The sequence below is a fragment of the Adiantum capillus-veneris genome, chromosome 4 (assembly GCF_014529385.1).
Source record: "Adiantum capillus-veneris isolate H3 chromosome 4, ASM1452938v2, whole genome shotgun sequence".
Taxonomy (NCBI): Eukaryota; Viridiplantae; Streptophyta; class Polypodiopsida; order Polypodiales; family Pteridaceae; genus Adiantum; species Adiantum capillus-veneris.
Genome location: NC_140934.1, coordinates 162935274 through 162950197, shown reverse-complemented (window position 1 = coordinate 162950197; position 14924 = coordinate 162935274). Strand labels below are relative to the sequence as shown.

General features: G+C 42.8%; 2 protein-coding genes across 3 annotated transcripts; both read left to right on the top strand.

Annotated features, from left to right (window-relative positions):
• Positions 1-2880: 2880 nt before the first annotated feature.
• On the top strand, positions 2881-4604 carry LOC147460284 (uncharacterized; the record flags this gene model as incomplete). The annotated part of the gene is made up of 2 exons (XM_086511687.1): positions 2881-3049; positions 4131-4604. Coding segments are annotated over 2 exons (633 nt in total), but the record flags the coding sequence as incomplete, so codon positions are not given.
• Positions 4605-4607: 3 nt separating this feature from the next.
• Positions 4608-9591, top strand: LOC147460283 (uncharacterized). 2 transcript variants are annotated; one of them, XM_086511366.1, is made up of 5 exons: positions 4608-5234; positions 5331-5767; positions 5864-5994; positions 6091-6327; positions 6391-6567. In XM_086511366.1, the coding sequence occupies exons 1-4, from the start codon at positions 5150-5152 to the stop codon at positions 6308-6310; spliced, it is 873 nt and encodes a 290-aa protein (XP_086367492.1). In that variant the 5' UTR covers positions 4608-5149; the 3' UTR covers positions 6311-6327; positions 6391-6567. The 2 variants fall into 2 exon arrangements, with proteins under 2 accessions (XP_086367492.1, XP_086367493.1); XM_086511367.1 differs by lacking the exon at positions 6391-6567 and adding an exon at positions 9506-9591 and having other exon boundaries at positions 5105-5234; positions 6091-6230.
• Positions 9592-14924: the final 5333 nt, after the last annotated feature.

Genomic DNA, 14924 nt, shown 5'->3' with positions numbered 1-14924 from the left:
TTATTGAGCATTGGAGTACCCATGGAAGCATCATCCACTGCCCTAGAGGTGGCTGCTGGTGATGGACTAGTCTGCATCCTTGACATGGCTCTGTCAACTAAAATTTCCAATGTTGGCCCCCTTCCAATATATTTACCATCCAAGAAGGCTAGACGCCGGGCACACTGAAGATAGGCATTAATAAGATCAGTGACACATGCATCATAAAAACTAATTTTTTGCTTGTACCCCTATCCATCCAACCAACTTGCATGTTTTCTCTCAGAGAGGTTGGTCCTTGGAATCAATGCATTCATTATGGGCTCCCCATCCTTGACCATCATATGTCCCCAATGGCTAACCCTGAAATGCCACCAACTCAACCAACTATCTAGCCTTGGTATGTTTTTATCTGTTGTCTTGCCTGTTGCCCACCAGCTCCTAATCCTACGAAATTGCTCGAGTGCCGCATCTGTTGTTTCAGACAATCTCCACTTCTCACACATCTCTTTATGCTTTGATTGGTAATGGGAGTGGATATACCTCTGTGTGTGCACCCTCAAATTATCCTCCCAGTGCCATAGACAAGACCTTTCCCTACCCACCATTTCCTTCTTGTCCCCGAACACATATCTCACTGCATTCCAATTTGCTCCTGCCTCATCTGACATGAATCCTTGAAAATTGGATGGCCTATCTGTGTGCTCAATCATAACCTGGTTCATAGATTCCCAAAACATTATTTGTGCTTCCTCATCCTCTTCTTTGAACTCGCATGTGGCAATAGTTAGAAGCTCTCCAATCCTAATAACATTACAAAGCCATGAGCCAAGGTATACAATAGTTTACACAATTAGTATCCACATCCACTTATTTATTTTTTAATACTTTTTTGTTACTTACGTGTGATCATAAACATGTGCTCCCATTGTGTGCCAGCCTCCTTCTATTCGATGGACATGGTCAAAATAAACCCATGATAATCGGAGGTCTTCATGTCCATCTCTATCCATCCTTCTGACCACATCTACTCCTGAACCTGGGCTAGTAGTAGACATCTTGAATATGAAGGACCGCTCTTGTGATGTTGATGCTTGCAACGGAAATCGAGAGCCATGGAAGAACTGAAAGTGGCACTTTCTCTTTAGTTCAAGAATTGCATCATATCCATCACCCATTGGTCGAGTGGTCCTTCTACACTGCATCACCATTTGCTTTACCCTACAACATACATAATCATGGGTGAACCAATTTTTCAAGAATACAAGTGTTTTGGTGCTTATAAGTTGAAAACTTACTTCTTCATGTTGACAAGGGTAAGCAATTCTTGGGACATCTCATGGACCTCCTTCTCACTTATAAAATCCCCACTTGTAATATTGTCATCTGTGAAGTCCTTGAGCACCATCTCTCTAGCCAATATCATTTGTACCTTCCGAGGGCTTGCTCTATTGTCCATTGTCACTGCCTTAGCTACTAAGGCTTTTATGTTCCGAATTGATGCTCTAGACATTCCCTTAGGGACGATGTGTTTGTGCTTGCCATGGTGCATAAATAGCCTACTATGGCAAGAATCCCTAGGCATAAAGTAGTAAACTGTTGCTGGACAATCTTTCACACACATGGGAACATGCTTGCAAAAAAAGCATTCCAAATTTCCATAGCTCCCCATGGCTAGGCAGCCATTCTTTGGGAGCTTGGACAACTGACCATTCCAATGTTGCTTGTTAGTTTGATTAGTTCTGCTCCTAAATGAGCATCGCTCATTCATACATTGGAAAACCCCTCCACAAAAACTCTTCCTAAGGACAAAAGATTTTTGAGTTCTTGTCTGAGTTTGTGGTTTTGTCCACAAATTTCCCTCATACTTTTGCTCCATACCCTCCATTGCCTTCCCCTCAATCATTTCATAGATGCAGAATTCTTGGTAGGTTTTTGGTAGATCTTTGACCTTGCCCTTGTATTCACACTCTTGCATAGTAGTGTGAAGCACATCATTGGGAGGGAGTGTACGGATGATCTGGAATGCAGAAACTGCTGTCTCAAAATTTAGAGTTTCTTCATCTAGCTTATCAAATTCAACATGATCTTCATTTTCCTCATCATCATCAATTTGTCTGCAAGAGAGCAAAAAAAATAGTGAAGAATTGTTCAAATTCAAACCTTCCAAAATGATCTTGGACTTACATGCACTTACATTGGTGCAGGTGATGGACCAATTGGAGATGACTCAGGGGTCTGAAAGATGTCTTCTAGTCTTGCAGTGTAATTTTTAGATAATGATTCCTCCAAGATGAAGTATGACTCCATATAAACCCCCGCATAGGTGGGAAGAGGTGCCAAAACATTAAACTATTGTCCCTCCTGAACAAGAGCCTCGACAATGACCCTAGTTGTACCACACAACTTCTCTTGCAGGAGCTTAACGGGAAGGAGGCATTTTCCATGGATGAATGGAATGTTGATGGACTGTCCGGACACAGATTGCAAGAAAATTTTAGCTTCCCTGCATAAAAGAGAAATTTCAATCAGATCAACACCATATCCATAGTTAATAATTTTGAGTAAATTGAACCAACAACTGTACCAACAACTCTGTAAAGTTAACAATTTCACATTCATTCAAAAACACTACTGTCTCAATCCGAGTTTTTTTTAAAAATGAAATTCTGACAAATGCTTAAAAAATGTTAATCTAGCGAAATGGTTGTAAAAGTTAATAATTTCACAGACATTCGAAAACACTACTGTCAATCCCAGTTTTTTTTTAAAAATGAAATTCTGAGAAATGTTTAAAAAATGTTAATCTTGAGACATGTTTAAGAATACATTAATCTGGAGAAACGGTTGAAGAAAGTTAGTTTGGTTTTTTAATTATATTCTAACTTTTCAAAACATTTTTATTGCCCTTCAAATGTTCAACTTTTGAAATGCACATTGCTTATTCTTAATCGTTCATATTGTTTGCCTGGTTTCCATCCTTTGCAACGCCACGAGGAAGGCAAGGCTCTTGCAAACGTCGCCACTGGCCAAATACTTCCACCCCTCAAGCCCCAAGAAAACAACAAAGGTAAGCTTAACCTTTTGATTTAAGGACCATCTTTCTCAAATCTTTAAGCACGCTGAGCGCGCTTAAAGATCTGAGAAAAGAGAAGGTGAATTTGACAGCAAATGAGAGCATTTGAGTTGAACGTAGGTGTGAGAGGAATGGAAGATTCCTGTTGCTGTGTGTATTGAGCTGTTGCTGTGTGTATTGAGCAGGTGGTAGCACTGTTGAAGCTTGCATCACTACTAGTTCGTGGTAGCAACATAGCTCAGAGAGAGAGAGAGAGAGAGAGAGAGAGAGAGAGAGAGAGAGAGAGAGAGAGAGAGGGCTCCTATGAGAGACACTGTGTATAGTAAAGCTCCCTTAACACCTCAAACAGCGTGAGATGTAGGGTGTGAGTTGTCGATGGAGAACTGGAGAGAAAAGCCAGGAGGGGTCAGCGTGACTGCGAATGGAGAACACACACACACACACACACACACACACACACACACACACACAACACACACACACACACACACACACACACACACACACACAGAGAGAGAGAGAGAGAGAGAGAGAGAGAGAGAGAGAGAGAGAGAGAGAGAGAGAGAGAGAGAGAGAGAGAGAGAGAGAGAGAGAGAGAGAGAGAGTCACTTACATGTTTGCAGAAAGAACAGATAGATTCTTCACATAAAGCTCCAGGAGAATGGAGAAGAGCAAAATGATAAGTGGTAGTATAGAGGTGGTGCGAGATTTGTAAAGTGATAAATGTGCCAGCTGTAATGATTTCAACTCGCCATAATGACTCTAACACACCATATAGAGGTGGAGCGAGATTCGTGGTGATAAATGTGTCGACCGTAATGATTTTAACTTGCCATAATGACTCTAACGCAACACAACTACCCATAATTTAGTTAATGGCTGATGTTGTCCTTTCCAATGTGTCCCATTCAGTCATTCAAGGGGCTTTTAACTAGATTTCATATAATCGAGAATTTTCATTCTTTCAAAGTGTTTATGCACTTCACAAGATCGAATTGTGAGGATGGTAAGTGTGAGGCAGATATTATGAGTATGGTAACTATGCCTAAGAGAAGGAAAATTGTGCAAGGTGCAGGGGATTCTGGAGCAACATACAAGAGAAGAGGTAGACCATCAAAGCAGGACAACTTCAATAGGTCAATTGCAAGAGCAGGTAATCAAGAGCATTCTCAAGTAAGTCAAAAGGATGCTGAAGATGTTGAGGAAAATGGTGGTGCTGAGGAGCTAGTTGATAGTATTGTTCATGACTTGGAGCAAGAAAACTTTGAGAAGGTAGTGGATCAAGTTTCTATTGAGAGAGAGGAGCAGGGAGCTGATACTCAGAGAACTCAGGAAGATGATCAGAGTGAGGAGGTGGTACTTGAGAAACATGACCAGGTGACTAAGGGGCAACGTGATGATGAGGTGACTGAGGGGCAACATGATGAGGAGGAGGGGCAACATGATGATGAGGTGACTGCGGGGCAAGATGATGAGGAGGAGGGACAACATGATGATGAGGTGACTGAGGGGCAACATGATGACTGCGGGGCAAGATGATGAGGAGGAGGGACAACATGATGATGAGGGGCCACAAGATGATGAGGTGACAGAAGGCCAGAATATCTCCAATCTTGCAGGGGGGAGAAGAAACAAATTAGAGGTGTTTGGTAAGATCCTTGAGATCTCTACACCACAGGCATTCCTTGAAAGAATCAGAGTCACATTTTCTGGACCACCCCCTAGGATCCCATTATGCAGGTTACTGTCTAGTGAAGCCATTAGAAAAGTAAGCCCTTCCATCGAAAGATCACTCACAAGAAGTTTTATTAAGATGGGAGGATATCTTGAGAGCAAGGGAGCCTTTATTGTCTCCATTATTGATCTAGAGGGGGAGGAGACACCAATCACTCAAGAAAGGATAGATTCTTGGGATGACTGCTGGAAAACAATTAATGAAAGATTTGAGAGGTCCCTTGATTTAGAGACAGAGTGGGGACCCTACTTGAAAGGAAAGATGGTCCATGTCCTGGATGGCAACAATCGTCTGCATGCATGGATGGAATGCATTAGACAAGGTATTCTTAATCTTGCAAGGCTCTAGAGGATGGCAAGATGCAGGGGCAACATCAAAGCGCAAGTAGCAGTGGAGGGCTAAGAGAAAATGATGACATAATCAATGAAACATTGGAACCTACAGGTAGTGTTGATGCCTTTGCTTTGTCTATCTAATATGATCCATGGAGTGTTGTGATTGTTGATACATTTTCTTAAATCTAAAAGCTTTGATTTGTAGGCACTATTTACGTTTTCAACATTTATGTTGAAGAGCTTGTTCATATTATTGAATATCCCCAACAAGCAGAGCAAATGGGGCTTGAGGTGTTAGAGGCCTTCAATGTAGTTTGTAGCCAAGGCACTGTGAAGGGCACTCAGCTAGACTTGTGCATAGACCTCATATTTGCAGATTTTCCATCTAATGTGGCTGTCGAGGGATGCTTTTGCAATAAAGTTCCGTTTTGGAACAAGATAGTGGATAACCTGTATGACACCACATTTCAGCTTACAGACTCATGCTTGAGTGATAGGGGGTTTTTTGTTTGTTTGTACACCATGGAGGAAGGGGTGAAAGTCGAGCAAGCTGGCAAGCAAAAAGGGTTTAAGATATATCATCGTCAGGTTGTGAGATGCACACCACCTATTGGAAAGAGGTTGGGACCCATTGTCACACAGGTACAAGTAATTGATTCTTGATTTAATGTGCAATAGAATTTTGTGGCATCCTATTCTTTAATGACATGTATGACATAAAGCTTTCTATTTGAATAGGTGAATTGCTTGATCTTGTCTGCTTTTGTTCGTTGTTCGACAACTTGTGTGTATCGTATACATCATGATCAGTTGCCACAATTGAACCTTGGTGGTGACCTTCAATTTGGACAGGACCTTATCTTCGATATGTGAGTTGACTCTATCATTTACTTGTTTATATGCCTAATCCATCATTTATATATATATATGCCATTAAAGTAAGTAAAATGTGTATTCAATGTCAGAGTACCTGAAGCAGATTTAGTAAAGAGGAAAGGAAAGCCATGGAGGGGTGGTTGTCAAAGAGGTCAAAAGCTTGTGAAGTACACAATCGCACTTTTTAGCCATCCACAGGATGTAGTCCTTGACATATTTGCTGGCACGGGTACACTTGGCTTGGCAGCTTCATGGATAGACATGTCATTATGTTTGAGAGGGATGAGCGCATATATGATCGCTTGTTGAAGCCATTTGGAGTCAAGGTATGTTAGGACTAGGTTCGTTGAAAATTATAAGTTAATTGACAAGAGGGTATTTTTTTGCAGATGGATTGATTTTAAAGGGTCGCAATGTAGTTGAAGATTGGATCCAGCCAAGCTTCACATTTTCTTTTTGCTATTCTCTTAGATGATTGTGCTCAAACTTAGACTCACTGGCAGTGTTGTAGATTTCTTCAAAACTACCTTTCTTTTATGGTTGTATAAGAACGGTCGAATATGGTACTCGTGTGTTTGATGGTTGTATAAGAGCAGTCGAATATGGTACTCGTGTGTTTGATGGGGCTGTTTTTTTGGGATAGAAACACTAATTCTTTAGGCTGATTTGGGGCTCATGGAGTGCATTGACTACGGATATGCCCAACATAAGCGAAAAAGGCGAGGAAGCTTAGGGCTGTTTTGAGCATATGCAATGCAAGGACGCCTCTCCAAATGCGATCACCTAATCTTGCATCTTCACGGCATATGCCATTACGCAAAACACTAATATGGGCAAAATAGTTCAGATGATGTTGTAAGTCAAGGGCTATTGAAAAACGATGTCTTTCTTGGAATTGCCTTGGTCGACGTGTATGCCAAATGTGCTCTATCTCAGCAAGCACAAAAGGTGGTCGAGGAGTTGCTTGTCAGGGATGTCGTCTCATGGAGTGCACTGATTGCGGGATATGCCCAACACGAAAAAGGCCAAAAAGCTTTAGGGTTGTTTTTAGCATATGCAATGCGAGGACTTCTCATGGAATGCACTGATTGCGTGATATTCTCAACACAGGAAAGGCCAAGAATAGGAGCTAAAAACGCTGATTTTCTGGGCTGATTTGATGGATCATTTAGAGGCTAAAAACGTTGAGTTTTAGGGCTAATTTGGTGGTTGATTAGGGACTGATCTTGTCTGGATGTCGTCTCATGGAGTGCATTGACTGCGGGATATGCCCAACACGAGAGGGAAAGGCGAGGAAGCTTAGGACTGTTTTCAGCATATGCAATGCAAGGACGTCTCTCCAAATGAGATCGTCTACGCTTGCATCTTCAAGACATGTGGCATTATGCAAGAGGCTAATATGGGTGAAAGAATTTCGATCATATTGTTAGTCAAACATTTCTGGAAAAAGATGTCGTGCTTGGCATTGTCTTGGTCAACATGTAAGCGAAATGTGCTCCACCCCAGCAAGCACCAAAGGTGGTCGAGGAGTTGCTTGTCAGGTATGTCATCTCATGTAGTGCACTAATTGCGAGATATGCCCAACACGGGAAAGTCCAAAACTAGGAGCTAAAAATGTTGTAATTTTGGGCTGATTTGATGGCGGATTGGGGCTGATCTGGGGCTGTTTTTTTGGGCTAAAAACGCTAATTTTTTAGGTTGATTTGGTAGTTGATTTGGGGCTGATCTTGTCGGGGATGTCGTCTCATGGAGTGCATTGACTACGGATATGCCCAACATAAGCGAAAAAGGCGAGGAAGCTTAGGGCTGTTTTGAGCATATGCAATGCAAGGACGCCTCTCCAAATGCGATCACCTAATCTTGCATCTTCACGGCCGCTATGCCATTACGCAAGACACTAATATGGGCAAAATAGTTCAGATGATATTGTTAGTCAAGGGCTATTGAAAAACGATGTCTTTCTTGGAATTGCCTTGGTCGACGTGTATGCCAAATGTGCTCTACCTCAGCAAGCACAAAAGGTGGTCGAGGAGTTGCTTGTCAAGGATGTCGTCTCATGGAGTGCACTAATTGCGGGATATGCCCGACACGAAAAAGGCCAAAAAGCTTAGGGCTGTTTTTAGCATATGCAATGCGAGGACTTCTCATGGAATGCACTGATTGCGTGATATTCTCAACACAGGAAAGGCCAAGAATAGCAGCTAAAAACGTTGATTTTCTGGGCTGATTTGATGGATCATTTAGAGGCTAAAAACGTTGAGTTTTAGGGCTGATTTGGTGGTTTAGGGACTGATCTTGTCTGGATGTCGTCTCATGGAGTGCATTGATTGCGGGATATGCCAACACGAGAGGGGAAGGCGAGGAAGCTTAGGACTGTTTTCAGCATATGCAATGCAAGGACGTCTTTCCAAATGCGATCGTCTACGCTTGCATCTTCAAGACATGTGGCATTATGCAAGAGGCTAATATGGGTGAAAGAATTTCAATCATATTGTTAGTCAAACATTTCTGGAAAAAGATGTCGTGCTTGGCATTGTCTTGGTCAACATGTAAGCAAAACGTGCTCCACCTCAGCAAGCACCAAAGGTGGTCGAGGAGTTGCTTGTCAGGTATGTCATCTCATGTAGTGCACTAATTGCGAGATATGCCCAACACGGGAAAGTCCAAAATTGGGAGCTAAAAATGCTTTAATTTTGGGTTGACTTGATGGCAGATTTGGGGCTGATCTGGGGCTGTTTTTTGGGGCTAAAAATGCCAATTTTTTAGGCTGATTTGATGGCTAATTTGGGGCTGATCTGGGGCTGTTTTTTTGGGCTAAAAACGCTAATTTTTTAGGCTGATTTGGTGGCGGATTTGGGGCTGATATGGGGCTGTTTTTTTGGGCTACAAACGCTAATTCTTTAGGCTGATTTGGGGCTGATCTTGTCGGGGATGTCGTCTCATGGAGTGCATTGACTACGGATATGCCCAACATAAGCGAAAAAGGCGAGGAAGCTTAGGGCTGTTTTGAGCATATGCAATGCAAGGACGCCTCTCCAAATGCGATCACCTAATCTTGCATCTTCACGGCCGCTATGCCATTACGCAAGACACTAATATGGGCAAAATAGTTCAGATGATATTGTTAGTCAAGGGCTATTGAAAAATGATGTCTTTCTTGGAATTGCCTTGGTCGACGTGTATGCCAAATGTGCTCTACCTCTGCAAGCACAAAAGGTGGTAGAGGAGTTGCTTGTCAAGTATGTCGTCTCATGGAGTGCACTGACTACAACATATGCCCAACACGGGAAAGGCCAAAAAGCTTAGGGTTGTTTTTAGCATATGCACTGCGAGGACATCTCTCCAAATGCGGTCACCTATGCTTGCATTTGAAGGACATGTGGCATTATGCAAGAGGCTATTATGGGTGAAAGAATTCCAATGATATAGTTAGTCATGCATTACTGAAAAACGATGTCATGCTTGGCATTGCCTTGCTCAACTAATATGGGCGAAATAATTCAGATGATATTGTTAGTCAAGGGCTATTGACAAACGATTTAGTGCTTGGCATTGCCTTGGTTGACATGTATGCCAAATACGCTCTATGAAAATGTTATATAATGGACTTGGGAGTTGGTTGACTCTCTTACAGTGTTTTATGGCTCTCTAGCTTTTATAGACATGTAGAATGTCTTACTCTATTTAACTCATGAGCAATATATAGGTTTCTCACCAAACTTGCCATCTCCCTCCAACTAGGATTTTTTGCGCATGCCGCTCGCTCCTATTGCACTTAGATTCTTGATGGTAATAGTTGCTCGCTCTCATGGGCTCGCTCAACGGCCACCCCCCCACTCAAGTAGCGAAAAATCCTCTTGACAGCCTGTCAATGCTTAGACCCTGCCTGGGCTATAGACCCTGGGCTATGCATAAATCTGTTGACTTGTGAGATTGCAAACTGAATATCCGGCCTCGTGTTGTATACATAAATGAGGCATCCAATAGCAGTTTGGTAAAGAGTGACATCTGCAGGATCACCTGCATCATGAAGACTCAATTTCAAACCTGTTTCCATGGGAGTGGCATTAGGTTTGCAATCCTCAAGTCCAAACTTATATAGTAGTGTCTTGTTGGAATTAGGGTTGCAGGAAAACACACACAGCTTGGAGAAGATGAAGGAAGCTAAAGGAACACAACAAAGAGTGTATTACTTAGTGTGCAATGGAAATATATGTAAGCCCTAGAGTGATGGGCATATATACACTGCACAAAGGGAAAAAATATCCTAGTGAGGAAAAAAGTGCCCCAACGGTCCTAAGTGTTTTCACACACATCAATACCACATGTATATGGTAACAAGGGCGCGCATTGTGTCCATACATAGGCCTCTAGAAGCCCCAAATGCGCGCCCTTGTGGTAGCCAGTTTGGGGGCATTCCAAGCCATTTTCAACACTTTGTAAATGCTTTTGCCATGCAATAGTGAGTCACATAGCATGGATACATCAAAAAGTGCATGCCCCACTTAGCCAAGGTGCTAAACGTAGGCTAAACATAACAAGCTTATGGCTACATACATACAATAGAAGGTAGACAAAACTTGGACCAGTGCTACATCACATGGTACAAAATTAAAACAATACAATGCGCAGTGGGGTATACAATAAAAGACGCTTATTTTCAAATTCTTCCCAATACAATGCACAGAGTGGGGTATACAATCAAAAGACGCTTGCATTCAAATTCTTCCCAATCTTGGAGTTCCGTAAATACAAAAAGGTTTGATGCCTAATTACAAGCTACTCCTCATGGTGCAAACAGAGAGCAAGCTGCATATCCTTGGGCATAATGGTTACACGCTTTGCATGGATGGCACAGAGGTTAGAATCCTCGAATATGCTAGTTAAATATTGCTCTGCTGCCTCTTGGACTGCCTCTATGGCCACGGCGCCCATCCGAAACTGAGTGTTGTACAATTGCAAAACCTCCCTGCATAGCCTTGCAAAAGGGGCCCTCCGAATCAAGAGCTCGGTGCTCTTTTGATAGTGTCGAATCTCCGCAAAAGCACGGCTGCGCTTTCGTACCTTCTGAGGTCGACGTGGAGGTGCATTTTTGGCACGAGTTGGGGCAGCTTGCTTCCTCTTCTTGTAGACAATGCTCTTTCTCTTTTTTTTCTGCATAGGCACTTCCAACACCTCATAATCTGATTCCACCCACTCTCCATCTCATTCGTGCTCTTCACTATTGAGTGGATGTGATGGTGTAGGTCCACTCCCTTTAGGAAGTGTCTTACCCCCAATAGACATGTGAGCCTGATAAGTTTGTATTTGGACGCCAACCCATGGGACATCTTCATCCATTTGCGTCTCTTCGGAGCCTTTTGACAGCTGCTTTTGGCTGTTTGTTTCTTTGCCTTGGTTGCTCTCATCCTCCCTGTTGCGATCAGAATCGTTGGAGTCCGATGAATAGACAACAAGGCGATGCTTCCTTCTCTCTTTTGCAGCTGTAGAGGACTGGCCATGCTGATTTGAAGCTCCAGCTTCTTCTGTGTGGACTTCACCTTGAGCTTGTGAAGTTCCAGCTTCTGTTGCTGTACCTTTGAGTCATTGGCCACGCCCCTCTGGATATGCAATCCTAGCCGTTTGTTTTGTTCTTGCCATGGTAGCACCTAGCAGGGAAAATGACAAAATGAGCGCCTTCAACCTTTAAATAGGTTTTTTTGAGATTTGGGCCCTTTCACACTATGTGGCCAATTGAGTGAAACTCAAATAAACCAATTGAATTTAACAACTAAACCTGGATCATGCGGACGGCTGACGCGACGTCCAAACGCTTCCTTTTCGATACTTAGTTGCACGCCAAGCTTCATGGCCCAGGGACGCTCGCGAGCATTTCCACTTCTCGGATGCTACAGTACGAGAGGCGTTGCGTAACTGCTTTGCTAACATTGACTCTCTTGCTTTCTCAATAGTACGAGTTCTCCCAAAGGTGTGCCTAAAAAACCAGTTAAACATCTCTTGGAGGTAGTTGGAGTGTGAACTACCACCACCATGCCGAGTATTCTTGAAGTAGACTCCTTTTGCTCGATAGTGGGACTTCTCCATGCCTTGTGTACTCCATATATCAAGCGAACCATAGCAGTCCATGAAGTATGCACCATGCTCATAGAGAATGTGCTAAAACAACCAAAAAGGAGATAAGCCAATATGAAAGTTGCATTTTCAAACATTGCATATGTATTAAGTCCGTTAAAACAAACCATGTAGTGTGTAATCTTGCTTTCAGACCATCCGTCCTTAGCGGCCTTTGTGAATTCATAAAGCACCTTCTTGAACTCCTCTCGCTGCTCAATGGTGGTGCTTGAAAGATTCATCAATTGCACAACCTTTTGAAAGGATGACCATACTAGCTTGCGTTGGTTAGCAACCTCCACATTGGGATCTTTGTCCGTCGTGCATGAACACAAATCTTTCCACAACTCCCACCGCTTCTCACTTGCTAGATCGACACTTGCCTTGGAAACCTGCATTGGAGACTTTGACATGTTCTTGAAAAATCGACGTGCCTTGGCTCCATTCATGGAAACCTTCTATGCCACCTCATATATCTTCTCCCTACAAGTCTCTGCGACAATGTTCACCCTTGATCGGTGAAATCCAATCTCATTAAGGAGCGTCTCGCAAGGAGTCTTTTGACCGTTGAAGGGGCTTCATTGTGAAAGCATAATCAATGTGATGCTTTAGGATCCTATCAAATATTCGCATAAACGCATGCAATGTACAAAAGAGAACATTGTTGAGGGAGAAGGGAATTATGGGGTTCCACCCAGGATCTTTGCTATCCCTATTGGGCACCTGCAACATATCACATGAAAGAACCTAAGTTTGCCACTCCCTATTTATATGGTCATGCACTTTATGGTCTTTAGATCACCACCTAAGTGCCATTCAACATCAAACTCCCCACGTCATGGAACCATGAGCTTCTCACCGTTTATTTGAGCTTTAATGACCTCTGTGACCCATGGGATTCTACTGAAATTCCATGCAAGGACTTCATGTGTCTCTTTCGGAACTTCAATTGCACCAAGCCACCATATATCCTTCTCTGATTGCACACTAAAAGAGGGCTTTGTCGCTTCACTCGAACTGCAAGATTTCTTGGCATAAGCTAGGGCTTCATTCATAAGCGTGATGCTCATTCTCTCCAACTTTCTCCCTTTAACAATTACACACTCATCCAACTTCAGCACGAACACAAGCTTGCCTTAAAGAACTGCCAACAATATAAAGCCTCAGAATGCATGTTATGACACATCATAGAGCATGTAGGCAACTCTAAACTAACCTGCATCACTCAAATTGTAGAAAATAGCCATGAACTGCTGCAATCGTATCAAGTCCACAAAGATAATGTTGAATTTGGTGTAAACAAACCCTTCGGTCCGCAACACACTATTAGAAACAACACCGCTTCCCTTCCCGCGGCCCTTCCTTCCTTGTGATTTGCTACAGAGCGGCTGAAGAGGCATTGTGTCTTCAATATACAAGTAGTCCCCTAATCGGTGAACAACATCTTCATTTGACACGGTCTTGGCAATCGCCACTCTGTGAGGAAGTGGCAATAGGTTTTCCGTGACTCCTCGACTTCTTAATGCATCTTTTAACACTTGATGTATCGCTTGATAGCCCTTCGTACTAATCCCAACAGCATCACAAATATCCTGAACATCTAGATCAGTGACAATATTAGAAAAATCACTAAGAACTCTCTTAGTGATTGCGTCTTTCAAGTGTTTTGCCTCTGGAGCATCAAGCATCCCAATAAAATCCTCTTTGTTGAAACAAGAACGAAGTAAAGTAGCCCTAGCTGACGCATTCTCGCCGCCGCACGTTTCTTGGACGAAGTTCCTATTGCCCAAAACAACAATGATGAGCAATATTAGACTTAAACAACATGAGGGACATAACATGTTACCTTATAGCTGTCACCCTTCATTTTCTTGCACCTCGACCTGGTGCAAGAGTCTGAATTTCGGACAAGTCTCGTTTCCTCACCCTACCTCCCATGGCAGTACTCTTCATGTGTGAAAGAGTATCCTCAAGCTTTTTAATTACATTTTCCTTGGTTCTGATGGTTCTCTTTGCCTCCTCAAGCGCACTAGTAGCTGTTTGCATCTGATCTTGAAGATTGTGGAAACTCCCATTGAGCAACTGCCAATGACGCAAGTAGATCTCGGACCGCGCAATCTCGTGTTTGTTGAGTCTCTTGCAGTAGCCCAACAAACCTTGCTCTCCATTTCCAACGTATTGTAACAGTGATGGAATGTTTGTAAAAGACTGATGAACATTGAGAGAAGGATCCTTTGGATACAAGCATCCGTCTGTCCAAAGATCCACATTCTTCTCCCCTTGAGCGCGGCGTTCGTTGGTTGAAGGTAATGTACCCAAGCATGTTTTCTTTGTCGGAACATACTCTTGAGGTAGGCGTAGGAAAAGCCCTGGAGACCTACGGCGTGAAGAGCTTGCTGGGACATTGGTCACGTCATCAAGAGGCATTGTAGGATGGAGAGATGGAGCTTGAAGGATGGAGAGATGGGTGTGTAGGTGTAGCAGTAGGTGCAGGTGCAAGGGGGATGGGTGTAGGAGAGGAGCTTAGATTAGGAGGGAAAGTTTTCAATTTTGGGAGGAATTTCCTAAAAGTTTTGTAGGGAGTCAAAAAATGTTAAATTATGAGTAATTTAACTTAAAAATATTTTTTTTAATATGTATATATTTTGGGGGTACTTTTTAGGGGGGAATAGAGTTTTTTTTTAAGTTTTTGACAAAAGTCATTTTTTTAACCTCTTTGACCCACGGATTTTCTTAGGTGGCATGGGAGAGTTAAGAGGCCACTTACAAGTTGGCCAAAAAGCTAGAGAGAGAAGACCCCTTACCCCCCTAC